Source organism: Nesoenas mayeri, assembly GCF_963082525.1.
Source record: "Nesoenas mayeri genome assembly, chromosome: 14".
NCBI classification, from domain to species: domain Eukaryota; kingdom Metazoa; phylum Chordata; class Aves; order Columbiformes; family Columbidae; genus Nesoenas; species Nesoenas mayeri.
In genome coordinates this window covers 3,730,279-3,746,086 of record NC_137556.1, presented here as the reverse complement: position 1 = coordinate 3,746,086, position 15,808 = coordinate 3,730,279, and the positions used below count along the sequence as shown (strand labels likewise).

General features: G+C 56.7%; 3 protein-coding genes across 3 annotated transcripts; 1 reads left to right on the top strand and 2 right to left on the bottom strand.

The window, feature by feature from the left end:
- Positions 1 to 1,677: 1,677 nt before the first annotated feature.
- Positions 1,678 to 4,126, top strand: N4BP3 (NEDD4 binding protein 3; the record flags this gene model as incomplete). The annotated part of the gene is made up of 4 exons (XM_080353134.1): positions 1,678 to 2,091; positions 2,305 to 2,859; positions 3,075 to 3,332; positions 3,554 to 4,126. The coding sequence occupies 4 exons, from the start codon at positions 1,678 to 1,680 to the stop codon at positions 4,124 to 4,126; spliced, it is 1,800 nt and encodes a 599-aa protein (XP_080209260.1).
- Positions 4,127 to 5,288: 1,162 nt separating this feature from the next.
- On the bottom strand, positions 5,289 to 6,658 carry NHP2 (NHP2 ribonucleoprotein). The gene is made up of 4 exons (XM_080352985.1): positions 6,471 to 6,658; positions 6,326 to 6,395; positions 6,145 to 6,250; positions 5,289 to 5,580 (listed from the first exon to the last, which is right to left on the bottom strand). Exons 1-4 carry the CDS (start codon positions 6,616 to 6,618, stop codon positions 5,455 to 5,457), a joined length of 450 nt encoding a protein of 149 aa, XP_080209111.1. The 5' UTR covers positions 6,619 to 6,658; the 3' UTR covers positions 5,289 to 5,454.
- Positions 6,659 to 7,362: 704 nt separating this feature from the next.
- LOC308045801 (bromodomain-containing protein 8-like) lies at positions 7,363 to 12,086 on the bottom strand (the record flags this gene model as incomplete). Its single annotated transcript, XM_080353310.1, has 5 exons — positions 7,363 to 7,597; positions 8,515 to 8,583; positions 8,948 to 9,034; positions 9,761 to 9,906; positions 11,802 to 12,086. The coding sequence occupies 5 exons, from the start codon at positions 12,084 to 12,086 to the stop codon at positions 7,363 to 7,365; spliced, it is 822 nt and encodes a 273-aa protein (XP_080209436.1).
- Positions 12,087 to 15,808: the final 3,722 nt, after the last annotated feature.

Sequence of the window (15,808 nt, the reverse complement as noted above, 5' to 3'; positions counted from 1 at the left end):
GGCGCGCTCAGCCCGGGCCGGCCCCGGGACCGACCTTCCCCTCCGCCTCCTCCGTGCCGGAAATTCCGGCCGGGATCGGCGGGGGCGCGCAGGGGGGGCTGCGGGGAGGAGGGTGCGGGTTCCCCGCAGCCCCGCGGGTTCTCGTCCGGAGCGGGCGGGAGAGGGTTTGTGGCCGCGTCCTGCCCGGGCAGGGCTCGGCGGGGGCACGGCTGGGGCTGGGACCGGAGCTCATCCGCCACTGCGGGAAGGAGCCGGGCGGGAAGGAGCCAGGCTGGCCAGACCGGTGTTTTGCCGCCCGGGGGGTGACACCCTTCCCGCCGCAGGCAGGACACCTTCAGGTTCCCCCGGCGCTTCCCAAACCTCCCACAACCTGACCTACTTCCTCGGCCGACTGTGCCGGGAGGAGCCACTGCAGGGCTCGGCCGAGCTGCTCCCGCGATGCCCCAGTGCCGGGGGCTGGATGCGCTGAGCTTCCCCCCACGGGGACATCCATGTCCCTCATCCCAGCGCACAACCGGTAGCACCACAGGCAGCCCAGACCCTCCCAAAGGATCCATCCCTGCTGCCCTTCGTGTGGTGCCGATACCTGGAGCAGGTGCTGGGCTCGCGGAGGGAGGTGACAGCGCAGGCCGGGAGCTGTCAGACAGGTTTGTGCGTGGCAGCAATTAAAAGCAGGGTGTTTGTTTACCTGGTGCGTGGTGCTGAGAACCAGGACAGCTTCCTGGGTGTAACCCGGCGCAGGAGCCCTCGGCAGGGCTGGGAGCCACGGTGGGGGGTCTGCCTGGCCCCTGCCACGTCCCCTCTGCCAGGGCTGCCCACAGAGGGCTGTGAGTACCATCATGTCCCCGCTGGGGAGCCAGAGCTCAGCCTGAAGGCATTTTCCCGTCCTTCCTCCCCGGCCACCTGCGCAGGAAGCTGCATTGTCCTGCCTGCATCCTGCCCCTTCCCACGGTCTCTGGCCACAGGGTCTTTCACACGCACGTAGCAGCTGAGCTGTGGCCGCCTCATCCCTGCCCAGTGTTGGGCTGGGAGCACCTGCAGATGCAGCAGGGCCATGGCGAGGGTTTGGGAACTTGCCCTGCATGGGGCAGGAGCCTGTGCTGGGCAGAAAGAGTCCCCGTGGGGCAGGAGAGATGCTCATCCCCTGCGAACCCGAGGGAGGCTGAGCCAATGACCCAGGACTGTGCATCCCCTGCATAATTGTGGGGAAGGCTCTGGAGTGTGTCTGGACGGTGGGGTCCTGGCGGGGTGGCTCGGTGCCACCGGGCCGGGCTGGCACCCGGCCCAGGCAGGTGCTGCCGGCTCCTGAACTCGCCTGCCTGGCTGGGCGGCAGGTGCCTGTTTTGGTGTCGGCCCCGGCCCCGGGCGGGAGGTGGGGTTGGGTGTGGGAGGGAGGCGCTCTGCCGTGGGGGGGGCGGCAGGAGGGAGCCCCCGCCCCGCTGTGGCTTGCCCGGTGCTGCGCTGTGCCCGGTGCTGCGCTGTGCCCGGTGCCCTGCTTGCTTGGCTCCTGGGTCCCGCAGGGACCTGGCAGGTCCCTCCCAGCACCAGGAGCCCATGTTGGTCCATGGGGCCAGCTGGGAAAGGGGGTGCCAGGGGGCTCAAAGTCCCAGCTGGCTGGCATTGCTGACTTTGTCTCTCCTCCAGCAGTGCTGGTACCGGGCTTTTCTCTAATTCTCCATGGCAGCAGCACAGGGTCCTGTGACCTGTGAGCCTGACACCCGCGTCCTTGGCACCTACCTCTCCTCGGAGCCCGTCGGTGTTGTTGGCAGCATGGGCAGCGTGGGCAGCCTGGTGGAGAAGCAGGATCTGTCCCCCCTGGAGCTGCGGGCCCCGCTGGGGGGCTCGCGGGGGCTTCGGCAGCCCGATGGCTTGCTGCGGAAGGGGCCGAGCCAGCGGGAGCTCTTCAGCTACCTGCACGGGGCCAAGAAGGAGACGCGGTTGGAGCGGAAGCACCAGACATCGGGCGCCTGCTACAAGCGGGACTATGAGAGCGACCGCGAGAACCGGTCCCCTGAGCGCTGCTCTCGCGAGCATCACCGTGGGGCCGACTTCTCCAAGAGCTCCCTTCCTGAGAGGGGCCGCTTCGACAAGGTGAGGTGGCTGTGGGTGCCGTGCTGGGCCCTGAAATACATCCGAGAGGGGATGGGGCTGGAGGAGAATGGTCCATGCCCAGGGTGGGATATGGGGATTTGGGGATGCCTGAGGATATGGGGCTGGGAGTGAGGGGGTTCTCCCTGGCTTGGGGGCCCTATGTGTGCTGGTGGGGGCTGTTGGGCTCATCCTGACCCCGCTCTTGTTTTTCAGTGCCGTATCAGACCCTCAGCCTTCAAGGCAGTAGCCGGGAAGGGGCTGGTCTCCATGCAGGGCTTGTCCTCGTCCAAGGGGCAGAAGCTGTCCAAGAGCAACGGGAGCCTGCACACGCTGCTGTCGCAGAGCAGCACTGCGGCCTCCCAGCAGGGCCCAGTCCGCACTCACCTGCTCCATGCCATCAGTCTGGATGAGGCCTCTGACTCCAGCCACAACTCCATCCAGAGCTTCCCTTCCTACGGCTCCCGCCTCAAGCCTGCCCAGAGCCAGTTCAGCGCCTCCATGGGCCACATCAACCACATCGGGGGCTCCTTGGACAGGGTGTCTCGAAGCCCCAGGGACCCCCTGGCCCCCGAGAAGGCGCCCCTGTCCTGCAAAAGCATGGCCACGCTGAGCCGGCTGCAGAGCCCCGGGGAGCCCCCGCCACCCTACGAGTTCACCTACTCGCTGGAGGACGCGGTGAAGCAGCTGGAGGACCGGCTGCATGAGACGGGAGGAGAGCTGCGGCAGCTCAAGAGGAGCCTTAGCGAGACCGAAGACCCTTTCACACAGGTGAGCCGTGGAGATGGGGCTATGCTGGGGTGTGGGGCCATGGTGCCTGTGGGGAGGGAGCTGTGAAGGAGCCCATGTCCTGCCATGGTGGGTGATGGGCTGGGAATGTCTAAGCATGGGAGGACCCAACATCACAGGACCTGGGATCCGTCCCTGGGGCTGCCCTGCCTAGGTGCAGGCTGTGGACCCTCACCAGCGTCTGCCTGTGCTGGCAGGTGTTTGAGGACAAGCAGCGGCTGTGGCTGGATGAGCTGGAGGACCTGAAGCAGATGTACGTGGCCAGGCTGCAGCAGGTGACGCAGCAGGCACAGCGTGGGCAGCGGGCGCTGCAGCTGCAGCTCTACAAGGCGCAGCAGGAGAAGAAGCGGCTGCAGGAGGAGCTGAGCATGCAGCAGTGCCAGTGTGAGGAGGCCAAGCTCCGGCAGTCCCAGGGCGAGCGCGTCAGCCCCAAGCTGGAAGAGACCAAGTGGGAGGTGAGTCCCCGTCCTTCTCTCTCTGTTGCCGCCCTCCTGGCTGTGGAGCCAGGACGGGGGCAGTGGTTCCCTGCTCTAGTGTCACTTGTGGCCACAGGACAGAGGGGATGAGCCAGACGTGATGCTCATGGTCTCTCAGGGATGCTGTGGTGACAACCTGGGGTGATGCCACCCCTGGGGTGCTGCTCCTGTAACCGTCACCCCTTGTCCGTGTACCGCAGGTGTGCCAGAAGGCAGCGGAGATCTCTTTGCTGAAGCAGCAGCTCCGGGACACCCAGGAGGAGATGGCTCAGAAGCTGGGGGAGATCTTCAGCCTGAAGACGCAGCTACGGGAGGCCAAGGCAGAGGTCCAAGCCAGGGACTCCCAGCTGGCACAACTGGCAGACTCCCTCCAGAGACCCCCAGAGCCCGGTGCCTCGCTGCCGCTGGGCGATGACCCCATGCCGGTGTGCCAGGACTTCCCTGGCTGCGAAACTGATGATTCCAAGTGCCGGGGCCTTCAGAGCGACACGGCGGAACCCCTGGAGCGGCAGGTGGAGTGGCTGTGGGCAGAGCTGCTGCGGGAGCGGCGCCAGGGCCAGCTGCAGGCTGTGAACTTTGAGCTGGAGAGGAAAACCTGGCAGGAGGAGAAGGAGAAGGTGCTGCGGTACCAGCGGGAGCTCCAGGCCAGCTACATGGAGATGTACCACCGGAGCCAGGCGCTGGAGCGGGAGCTGCGGCAGCTGCGGTCGGAGCCCAGGGACGTCGGGGCTGACACGCCGTGGATCGAACGGGTGGAGTCCTCCAAGATCTGAGTGGCAGGATGCCTGCGGGACTGTGAAGGGGGAAGGTCTCTTGCTGCTGCAATGGGACGATCTCAGGGTCTGCACAAGGACCGGCCGCTCAGCGCTGCCCTGGGGCGAAGGACTGATTGCGACAAGGGAGCTTTTCCTTCTTGCAGCACTTCAGGCCCTTCTGGGGGGAGTCTCTGGAGATGGAGGGGCCACCTGTGCCAGGGTGGGGGGGTCTTGCATGTGCCCCATGCTCTGACTGCAGGAGCGTTTGCCCTGTGAGATGTTCCCTGTCCCTCCTGTTCTGCTGCTCCATTCCCTACAACCCAGTAACTTCGTGTCTTGCTAAGAGGAGGCTCAGGCTTCATCCCCAGCCCCGCTGGCTGCAGCGGCCGCCCTGCCCGCGCGGTTCCTGGAGCTGGCGGCGTGGCAGTGCCCGGTGCCGGCACTGGTGGGGGCACAGCAGGAAAGGCAGGCAGGTGCTGGTGCTGCTGGGAGGGGACAGCTGCCCCAACGCCTCTGTTCTGGTTTCCCATGCCAGCAGCACCGTGGCTGCTCTGTAACGGAGGGTGGTTAATGCAGCTTCCCCGAGGGACCCGGAGCTGAGAGGGGTGACTTGTGCAAGGAGAGATGGACCCAGGTGCTCTGCCGTGCTGGAGGCCTTTGGGGAGGGGACAGAGCACTGGGCTGGGGTGTCCCCACGGGTCCCCCCGCGGGGTGAGGGGCAGCTGAGCCGGGCGGTGCTGCGGGAAGCCAGGGCGAGCAGCGCTGCGCGGGGCCCGCGCCCGGCCCGCTCCGCTCGGCCTGCCCGCAATAAACCCGCATTCCATTCCTCGGCCTCCGCTTCCTCCGGCGCGGCGCGGGGTCCGGGGCGTTCAGCCGCGCCAAGTGGGGGGGGAAGGCGGCCCGGGGCTGGCGGAAAAACCCGTCGGGACAGCGCAGCAGCTGAGTCACGGCACGGCCGGGCCCGGTCCGACCGGCTGGTCCCCGCGGGGGCGGCTGAGGAGCCCGGGGCGGCGCCGAGGGAAAGGCCTCCCCCCCGCAATGGTTTAACCTGGCCCAACCGCTCCCCCTTCAGCCGCGGAATGGTTTGCTCCTCCCCGGGGAGGGCCGGTACGCGAGCGCCCCCTGCCGGCGCGGCGGCCCCCGCACATGCGCCCAGCCCATTGCGATCGGTCCCACGTCCTACAAACATCGCAAACACCTTTATTGACAGCGCTCAGCGCCCCCACAGACAGCGGGGGCACATCCCCGCCCACCCCCGGGGTCCCCACAAACGGGGGGCACATCCCCGCCCACCCCCGGGGTCCCCACAAACGGGGGGCACATCTCCGCCCCACCCTGCAGTCCATTCACAGCGGCAGAGGCAGGGCCGCCACCTCCTCCAGACACTCATCGTAGCTCTCCTGATACTCCTCGTGGGGCTTGATCATGATCACACAGGTCGGGCGCTTCGAGCCGGCTGCAGCCCCCAGGTCCTGCGGGAACAGGGTGAGGCCATGAGGGAGGCTGGGGGCGCGGGGTTCCCCTGAGGGGAGGCCGGACTGGCCAACACGCTCCATGCCCAGCTCCAACACAGCCAAGATGTCTCAGCCCTCCAGACTCGTGCTGGGTTTACAACCCTTTTCCCAGCTTGCCTCCTACACCCCGCACTGGCACCTGAACTCCTGCCCTAGAGCAGAGAGCCACAGCCTATCCAAAAGACACAGACCCCCCCAGCTTCCAGTCTACCAACAACCAACACCACACCTTGGCCAGTGTCTCGTTTCCGCAAGCGGCTCAGATCTAAGGCGGGAAAATTCACTCTGGCTCCATCCCTGAAACCTCCCATCCCCAAATGCTGCAGGGACTCCACCAGGGGAAGAGATGCTGTGGTGCCGCAGTGAAACACTCCTACGTCTGCACTGTGACTGCTCGTCCCTGCTGTGCCCCGGCCCCAGACAGGCACCGGACGCTTTACCCAGGCACCAGGTTTGTGTTTTTCTGGGGCCTCCCTCTCACTGTAGGTGGATCCGCCCGGCTGTGCAGCCCCAGCCCCTTACCGATTTGGAAGGGACGTATGCGTAGGGGAGGCTCCTGTCCTCGCACATGATGGGGATGTGGCAGTACACATCGATAGGCAGCGTGTCGCCGGCCAGCACCGTGATCCTGCGGGGAAAGCCCGTGTCAGCGGCCGGGCCGAGACGGGCCACGGCAGGACAGCGGGGCCATGGCAGCGCTTACCCCTTCTCGCCCTTGTTGATGAACTTCTGGACCTCCTTCACACCGCGGCGGATCTGCTTGTGCTTGGCCGCTGCAAGAGACACACACCGTGAGGGGGCTGCGCCGCCGCGGCCCGGTCCCCGCCATGCCCCGGTACCGGCCAAACCTTTCCTGATGCACTTGTAGAGCTTGCGCGTCAGCTTGCGGGAGGCGAGCGGCTGGGCGATGGGGTTCAGGAAGTCGAGCTGCTCCCGGTACGATCGCTCCGGGGTTCCCTCCGCATCGGCCGCCTCCGGCTGCTTCTCCCGCGCCATGGCCCCGCCGCCCCGCGCCGCCGCTTCCGCTTCCGGGGCACGCGCTGCCCGGGAGGTGTCACTCAGGCCCGCCAGCCAATCGGCAACCCCGCCAGGCGCTGCCCGCCCACCGCGCCAGCCAATGGCAAAGCGGTGTCTTCCCGCCCCCCGCGGGCTCCAGGTCCCTCCGGCGCCCCGGGGCTCCCGCAGCGTGGGGTCCCCGCACCTCTCACCGGCCGCGGTGTCAAACACGCGGGGACAAGATTTCAACACGGGCCTTTACTGGGTGCTGCCAGCGCCGGCCCAGCCGGTGGGGGAGGCCGGGCCCCCCTCACGGCCTGAGGCGGCCGGGGCGGGTAACGCTCAACTCGGTGCAAACCCCAACACAGCAACAGTGCGAACGTACCGAAGGCTTCGAACAACACAGCCACCCCGCAGCACCCCGCGACAGCCACGCACCTTCCAGCCCTGAGTCACGCCAGCTGCTCACAATGATGAGTTTCTCCCTTTTTGTGTGTGTGTCCCAGGGAATCTCTTCTCACTGCAGGGCTACACCGCTGCGTTACCCCATGAGAAAGGTTTCCCTCCTGGTGCTCCTAGAAACCACTTTGCCCCTCATCCCACCGCCCTGGCAGGTGCACTGGGGGATAACTAGGTCTGCCGCAGGGCACGGTGCAGTGGCAGCACATCCAAGCCCCCCCAGCAGACCTCCTGAACTAGGGACACAACACTGCGCCAACACAAACGGGGCTCAGACGTGGCTTGTTACCTTCTCCCCCACCCTAGCTGGTCCCTTGGGCACAGGAGGGCTTCAGCCAACATCTGCAGTTGCTGCAGGACCTCTCGCTGCATCTCCACGGCCATGCGGTACACGTGGTGGTCGGAGCTGTTGTACATCATTGCATTCTGGAACATGAGCATGAGGTCGCGCTGGAACTGGATCATGGACTGAATGTGGCCCTTTGACAATCTTCTCTTTATGCTGGCTAAATCCATGGGTCTACAAAAGATAGAAAGAAGGATAATTAAATTGCAACCCACAGCCAGGTATTCTTCAGGCTCTGCATGAACATGCTTGTTCTCGTTTCAGCCTGGTCCTGAAAGCACAGCTATTTTCAATCAATTTTATTGCTCAGGACAAAAAGGGGGAGCAAGAAAGGTTTCTCTTCTAAGTCAGACAAAAGTAAGTTTAGCCAATGCGACACCTGCTATCCAATCAACTTGGGAGGTCATTAGCAGTCACCTCTAAAAAGAAAATTGATGTTGAGCTCCAGAGAAGGCAAGCAGAGCGATTCCAGTAATTAGTCTTCATGAAGTCAGGCCAGGTCTTAGTGGAGAAAGAAAAGTTACTAAAATAGGTATCTATTATAACCCCTTAAAATCAAATGGTGCCGCTAGCAAAAATAGCAGTGCTGAGAAGAGGAACATGATGGAGAATAAATATTACTTCCCTTATTTTGACAGAATGAGAAAATGAATGGCTGCAGACAGGACAACTGTGACTAGAATAGAATATGAGTCAGCTCTGAAAAATACCCTTAATCTTTCTGGGAAATATTCTTATGACCCACTTCTCCACTGAGAGTAAAACATCTGGGGAACAAGCAGGGGATGAGGAGAGGGTATCGACCGAGGCACCGTGGGGAGAGGAGATGGTTGAGCTGCAGAAGCTGAATCCCCTGCTCACAGCTGCATGGATCCTGCCTGGAGCATGTCAGCTGTGCAATGATGGAAAAGCTTCCAGGTTCTAACCACCTGGAAGGGAGTTTTAATAGAAAAACATCAGTGGGAGATGCTGGCAACAGCCAGACTCTGGAAAAGGAGGAAGGAAACCATCCCACTCACCCTTTGGAAACCAGAGGAGATGGAAAAAACCAGAGAGGAATCAAGTAGTGAGTGCATCCTCCCCAAACTCACCTCTTCACCACATCCCTGTATCCAGGGGCTTGTTTCTCTGACACTGCCTTCAGGAACGGGCCGCTGTATCTACAGGGACAAGCACCAAGAATAACCGCTGTCTGCCTCTCCACCTCAGACAACACCCCAACACGCCAGTGCTTGCTTCTCCCTACTTGCCCTGATGGCCACAGCCAGCTGTGCCAGCTGTGTAGGGAGCAACATTCGGGCTCTTGCCATATGAAGCAGAAGAAATAAATCTGCAGCGTTCTCTCCAGCTTTGCAGCGCCCAGCTGTTCCTGCTGCAAGGGCAGCCAGAAGCAAAGCCATGGAGAGACAAGTCAGCTTGCGATGGCTGTTGTGGAGCGGGGGACAAGGGCTGGTGACACAGGAGTTGGAGGCCAGGGTGATGCGTTCAGGAGCCACATCAATCCTACCCTTTGCCCCCACCTACCTGTGGCTGGCTATCATCTTCCAGATGGACAACAGAGTCCTTTTGAAGAGCAAACGCTGCAGGGGGTTTTCCCAGCTCAGCTGCACCCTGTGGAGGGAACACATCGCCAGATCACCACACTTGAGACAACGTAGGAGGTGGCAATTCTGCAAGCACCCATCACATCCAGGTGGATGAAGCTCAGAGACCCTTTGCTGTAGCTGTGCAAAGCCTCTCAGAGTGAGATGGTAGGAGCGTTCTGCATCTGAATGTGCAACTGGATGTCCAGAATGCAGGAAGATGCAGGTAGAAACAAGATCTGAGCTGAGCAGCTCTAAAAGGCAGGATCAAATCGCACAGAAAAGCTCATGCTACTCTGAAGTTCAGAACTTTACCGAGGTGGTTTTTATTTGGTTTTCCATCCCAATAAACCACCGTTTTCCTTTGAAAGGCAGCCCAGGTGATCACACACATGGCAGAGCCTGCATGGGACTGACGCCTGCACCTGCCTAAAGGGGGTTGGTGACACCTCTCTTGGGAGCTGGACTGGACGCTGCCTGACAAAGTGTGATGCTCAGCTTACACAAGGCGCAGCTGCCTTGAGAAAGCATGCATTTTCTATTTAATCTCTTCTTTAATCTCTGCTCTTCTCACTTCAGCTTAGGTTCAATGCCCAAAAACGCTGGCAGACCCACAGAGACAGCACAAGTTACCTCCTGCCCTCCTGTTCTCTCACTTTCCTGGAGGTGACCAGTGGCACACACTTGTTCTCACGTAAGACGGAAAACAACTGTGTCCCGCTGCATCTGCACGAGAGCAGACCGAACTACTTACAGCTGCGTGTCGACAGGGCTCACGGAGTCCCGCACGGGGGCTGCAGAGATGCTGCCGCTCTCATCCCGATCCCGGGCCTGACTGCTCATCTCTTGTGGTTGCACCTCACCTAAAGCTTGTTCTCCAGGCGTCGCTTGAGTTTTGTCCTGAAGAGCACAGAGGGAAAGGGAGATATGGCTAAAATGGCAGCTTATCACCTGAATTATTTATCTACAAGGCAGCTTGCAGCGCATTCCCTCCCTGTGTGCAGTCTCAGCTGGGAACTAGCTCACTCTGTTATTCTGGAGGATGATGTTTGACACTGTTCAGACCTTCACTGTGCCGTCCAGCGCTCCAGTACAAGCTGGGTGTGATCTCCTCGATCACAGCTGCCTCTGGCTAATACAAACACTGCGGAGCTGACTGGTGCCTGGTGTTGTGTCTGTCTGCTTTTCTGGGAAGAGTCATGGATGTGAGAGGGCAACGGGGAGCTGAGGTAAGACTGCCTCAGGCTTGTTAAAGCTCAAAACAGATAAGAGGATCCTCTAGAGTGCAACAGGGTTGTTTCCTCACAACCTCCTACATGAATATGACAGAGAATAGACTAAGCCAGGAAGGAGAGCGGTGCCGTTGGTGTAGTGATTTGCCAATAAAAGGCAGAGTGCGGGGAGTGGGGCTCTTTGGAGTCTAGAAGTGGGATTATGAGCAGGGGCAGCTGAGAATTCCTCAATTGATCTGAAGCGTGGAGCAGACTCCTCAGGGAGAAAGCGGACGCTGTGCTGCGTTTGGCTGTGATCACTGGGAGAACTGCGAGGGAACTGCTGGGAATAACACCATTCTGGCTGAACAGGTGAAATATGAGAACGCTGAAAGTAATTTCTACCTCCACTGTCTACGTTTGCAAGGGAACAAATATGAGTGTGGAACTGAGAAAATGGCACTGTTCTTCCCCCGCGATGTCACCTGTCCCAGCAACACCTGGCAGGCTGGCGAGAGATCCCAGTCTCCCTAGTCACAGGACTGGTGCAAACCCAGGCTAGACAGTGCTGGCTTCAAGACATGACGGTCTCCAGGGGCAGATGGTTATTGCTGTCACAGCCACGTGGGCCTGAAACCAGCCAAGCTGTCTGCTGCACAACACAGCAATTAGAACAAGGCAAGTATTCCAGTCTTGCCTCCAACCTGAGAGCAGACTGCCAGCTCTCATGAGTCACCTTTACACCGCCAAAGAGCAATGCCTCCAACTCACATCTGAGGGTTTGATCTGTAACAAGCTTCCTGTTCATGAAAATACATTTCCATACACAAAAACCCCATCCTTCCCCTCATACATTGCTTTTGCATTTCCCCCCTTGCTGTCTTCTCCTCTGTGTCCCCCATCTCCCCACTCAGAACCTGGGACTTCCCCATCTCTTCTAGGGATTATTTCCGTCACTGTCTCTTGTGTCTCATCCAGGACAGAGGCTCTTAGGACCACCTCTCCCCTACCTCTCTTCCTGGGAAGTGTTCTTTCTCATCTTCTGCCAGGACACATAGTGGACTTTCCTCTGCTCCTGAGACTGCTGTCCCTGTGGTGTTTTCCTGGCCCTTGACATCTTCCCCATCATTCTGCTTCCCCGAGCCACAATAAACCCACCGAGTTTGTACCGACTCTGTGCTGCTAATGCGGAGAGGTTCCAACATCTGGGTTACCTGCAACAGAGATTTATTGCTTCAAATGGTGATGGCAAATGCAAGAAGAAATAAACAGCACAGATGCTATTTTTACTTTCACTCATGAAAGCCTTTCCATTTTTAGGAATCCTCGCAAAATCTTCTGATTATTACAGTGTCAGTTCACTGACATCGCTGTGCTTCAGGGTGAGCTGTGTTTTGGCAAAGCTGCTGCCTGGTTGCGGTGTCAGCTTGAAATAAGAGGAAAGGCTCGGCTTGGAACAGGGAGCAACTGAACACAGGGCACCCACTCCTTCCCCAGACGGGATGGTGGAGGCCCTGAAAACCCTCATGTTTCAGGAGGACCTGAACTACGCCACCCACTTTCCTGTCATCCAAACAGCCCTACCTCTGAGAAGAACTGGAGAAGACTCTGATCTTCACGTGGCGTGTCTGTCTTTTGGTGGTCTTCACCATCATCGTCCCAGAGAGGCTCACTGAAGTCCAGCTCACAGTCTGCCTCTCGGCTGCTCTCCTCTAGCTTCCCCATGGCCGCTTCTTCAGTATTCCTCCAGCTCCCCATGTCCAGATCCAGGCTTGAATCGCAGCTGAGGTGAGACTGGAAGTCACTGTTCCTCTCTGACCCGCTGGTGGACTCGGTCTCAGACTCCCACCAGGCCCAGGCACGGCCCATCTGCGAACAAACATAGAGAGACAGCGATTTCTTTGTGCCCTGATCCAGAACCGCAAAGCCCAGCTCATTTCCTGACACCCTTGGAGAGCCAAAGCACGGGAAGGGCTCTGAAGCGAGCAGCCTACGCCTGAGTCCGCGCTTTGCAGCACGTGGCAGGGCTGTAGCTCTGCAACACCAACTGCCGTCAGAGCAACTGAATTTCAGGTCTTCTGGTGCTTCCGCTGTGCTGCGCTGTCCCCTGCCCACGAGTCCATGGGTTACTGTGCTCGGGGGGTGCTGAGCTGGTTCAGAGCGTGTGGCTTTGCTGGATGCTACAGGTTTAAGGTGCCAAAGGCATCCAGCAGCAAGCTCAAACCAAGTCATCCACTCGTGAGCTGCTGACAGGCGTGAACAACTAGTGACAGCAAGGACGACACACTGGAATTCCCTCTGCTGCCCCTTGAGAACTTTTAAAACTGGAAACAACTTACTACAAACCCTACAGACACTTTGTTTTGAAAGTGACGGATGTGATTTAGCTGGATGGTGATGTCTTGTGTACCTGATCCAGAACTACAACCACACAGTCACACACTCATGGCATAGTTCTAGACATTTCAGAAAATAGAAGTTTGCATTCTCTTAAGAAGGAAGAAACCATTCATTTAATGTCTGTTTTGTTAGTCCATGCCTGTCTTCTAATGCACGAGTCCTGTATGATTTCTCTAAGTCTGGGGAACTGCTTGCAGAGTCACAGTAACAACAGTAAAAGCTGTTAGAAAAACCTGTATCTTGCCACTGAACTCAGCTGCCTGGACGCTGTACCTATAGAGAATTCTATGCATTAATTAGCAGTGTCTTTTGAGTTTTCATTTAATTATGTGCAACCTCATTTTTCCAGAATTTCGAACACGCACATTTCTCACCGATTTCCTTTTGCATTCTCAGGACTGCCAGCGCAGCTACAAATACAGCTTACAGTGCATAACGGGGAGAAATAAGGAATCCGTTGGGTTTGGGATGAGAGAACTTGCTTATTTTACGAACTTAAAAGCCGAGCTAGGCTGTCCTTCTGGAGCCTCTTTCAAAGTGAACTTCAGCAGAAGCAGATAAAATGTGATGAGGTAAGAGATAACATTACCTGCTCTCAGCTTCCAGCTAGAGGAGTTGGACCAACTGTGATTTCATCTGCAGATGAACCCACGCCTAAAGCGCTTCCTGCAGCATCAGCAGAGCCGGCCGGACACGCAGAACCAGCCACCTCAGCTCAGCTGAAGAACAGAAAAGCTTTAGCCTAAGGTAATCCAAGCATTTTAAAAACCAGGAAGCCCAGGGAACTTGGGCAAAAGCATCAATGAAAAAGATCTGTGGCCTTATGTTGAGTTTTACTAAATCATGGAAGACTCAAGATGGCAGAGAGCAGAACAGCAGCATTAGTGCAAGACAAGTGGAATGAGTGAAATAATTACAGGCTGCTTAGTTCCACACTAATTCTGTGCAAAAAAATAAGGGACAAAATGATAGACTTCAACTTCTAATTAAAAACTGCCTGACAGTTCTTAATTATGTTGCCTACATAAGTCACCAGCAAGGAATCATTATCAAATTGGAAACTTTTAGTTCGCTTTGCAGAGATCAGACACTGTACCACCCTCACTGAGATGAGAAAAAGCTGTTAGAAATAAAGAAGACAGCCTTTAAAAGGAACTTCTATGTCAAAACAAGAAAAATGATAAAAGCCTGAGCTCTAGTAAATGAAACGTTGAATCCAGAATAAAGTAGGAAAAAAAAATAGAACAAAAAAAAGAACAATTTGCTAAAGACATAAAAGCAAATAACAACAACAAACCTCATCAGAAACAACAGAGAGCTGCCAGATGATCAGTGGGGTGACGCATGATCAGTGCCAAACATCTCGGCGGAAAATTAGGCCAGTTGGAAAAACCAAATTAATCATCATTATCAGCAGTTGCCACAGAGGAGATCACTCCAGACTTTCTCTTGGGATGGGTCTGAGAGACGGTTTCTAATTAAAATGTCAACAGGGGAGGTTTTAGAACAATTTGAGAGACGGCGTAAACCTTAGAGCCTGGTGGGATTCACTCGGGAGTCCTAAAGAAGCTTAAATATAACATGAGCAAAGCAATGCTCTGCGAGCTGTCATTTCGATTAGCACAAGAAAAACAGAACAATGTGATTGTTGAATTTGTATGTAAAAGGGCAGAGCCTGAGCTCTGCACTAGACAGATTAGAACAAAGTATTAGGAAAAACCGAGTTAGCCAGAGCACGAGATGATGAACTGGGAAAGAGGCAGCAGGGCTCTGGAAGGCAAATCACGTCTTGGATTTTTAAAGACCTTACAAATCACTAAAGGCTATTAAAATGTCATGGGACAACAGAAAAGGCTCTTTGAGGGGAAATTACCTGGTTAAGAGAAGCAACTGAGGGTAGGAACACACAGCAAAGCTTTTCACAACGAAAGCAAGTTACTGGTGGGCGCGATAAAGGTTTTATCATGTGCCATAACTTTTGTGTGTTGAAAAGCTTAACAAAGACGGGACAAAGGTGTTACAGAGGAGACGGAGCCAGATTCTTCTCAGCGGCCAACAGCGACGAGGGAGGGTAAGCACTGAAGTTATCCAGAGGCGTTAGGGAATCTCCATCCTTGGAGATGGTCAAAACTTGACAAGACTCTGAGCAGCCTGAGCTACCTTGAGCAGCAGGTTGGACGAGATGAACGTGCAGTCGTCCTTTCCAGCTTAGAATTATAGAGTGGGTTGTGTTGGAAGGGACCTTCGAAGCTCCCCAAGTGCCACCCCTGCCACGAGCAGGGACATCTTCACCAGCTCAGGTTGCTCAGAGCCCCATCCAGCCTGGCTTGGGATGTCTCCAGGGATGGTTCATCCACCACCTCTCTGGCCAACCTGGGCCAGGCTCTCACCACCCTCAGGGCCAACAATTTCTTCTTTATACCTAGTCTAAATCTACCCTCTTCTAGTTTGGAACCATTACTCCCTGTCCTATTGCTACAGGCCCTACTAAAAAGTTTAACCCAAAATTGAATTATTCCATAAAATACATGAAAGCCAAATAAACCTGTAACTTTTTGTGCTATGGAATGAAGAATCTGTAATCTCTGGAAACCGAAAACATAAACATTCAAATCAGAAATTTGTTCCCAGTTTTAGGAGTAAAGGACAATTAACCAGTAAGCAAACCACAGGATTCTACATTTCTAGCACCAGTAGAGTGACTCCTGGTGGAAATATGCCTCAGCTCTACACGGAACTCAACACAGCAGGAATGACCAACTCCAACAAAAAGCTTGTGAAAACTCAAGAGCTCTCAATAGGTAACATTCCTCTGGTCTTAAATCGCAATGACTCAGTTTCCTGCAGTTTGTGTGTCAGAAAGCTGCACCCTGTACATGCTGCTCAAAGTGTAAACCACTCCCAGCTGCTGCAACCATCAGGAAGGATATATATATCTACACATATATATACTCCCCCCCGCCCCCAGAAGGTCACAGGGGCAGAAAATACACAAGTTTTATCTCACAGGTCATATGAGCAGAAAATAAGAAGGTGACTTGAAAATTGTCAGAGAGAACTTAAACCTCAGTGAAGCATCCATGTTGCTGAGGAAAAGTGTTATTTCCAGTAGAAACAGTTCACAAGCTCCATGTGATACCAGATACTGGGATACTTACAGCTGCTGGAATCACAGATTTTCACTCTGACTA

What these genes read in the sequence shown, in the direction of transcription:
- NHP2 (XM_080352985.1), bottom strand. Translation starts at nt 6,618, where the DNA reads ATGGCGCGGGAGAAGCAGCCGGAGGCGGCCGATGCGGAGGGAACCCCG. An exon ending in CTACAAGTGCATCAGGAAAG is followed by an intron (nt 6,396 to 6,470) that starts GTTTGGCCGGTA and finishes TGTCTCTTGCAG; the next exon opens with CGGCCAAGCACAAGCAGATC. An exon ending in ATCAACAAGGGCGAGAAGGG is followed by an intron (nt 6,251 to 6,325) that starts GTAAGCGCTGCC and finishes CTTTCCCCGCAG; the next exon opens with GATCACGGTGCTGGCCGGCG.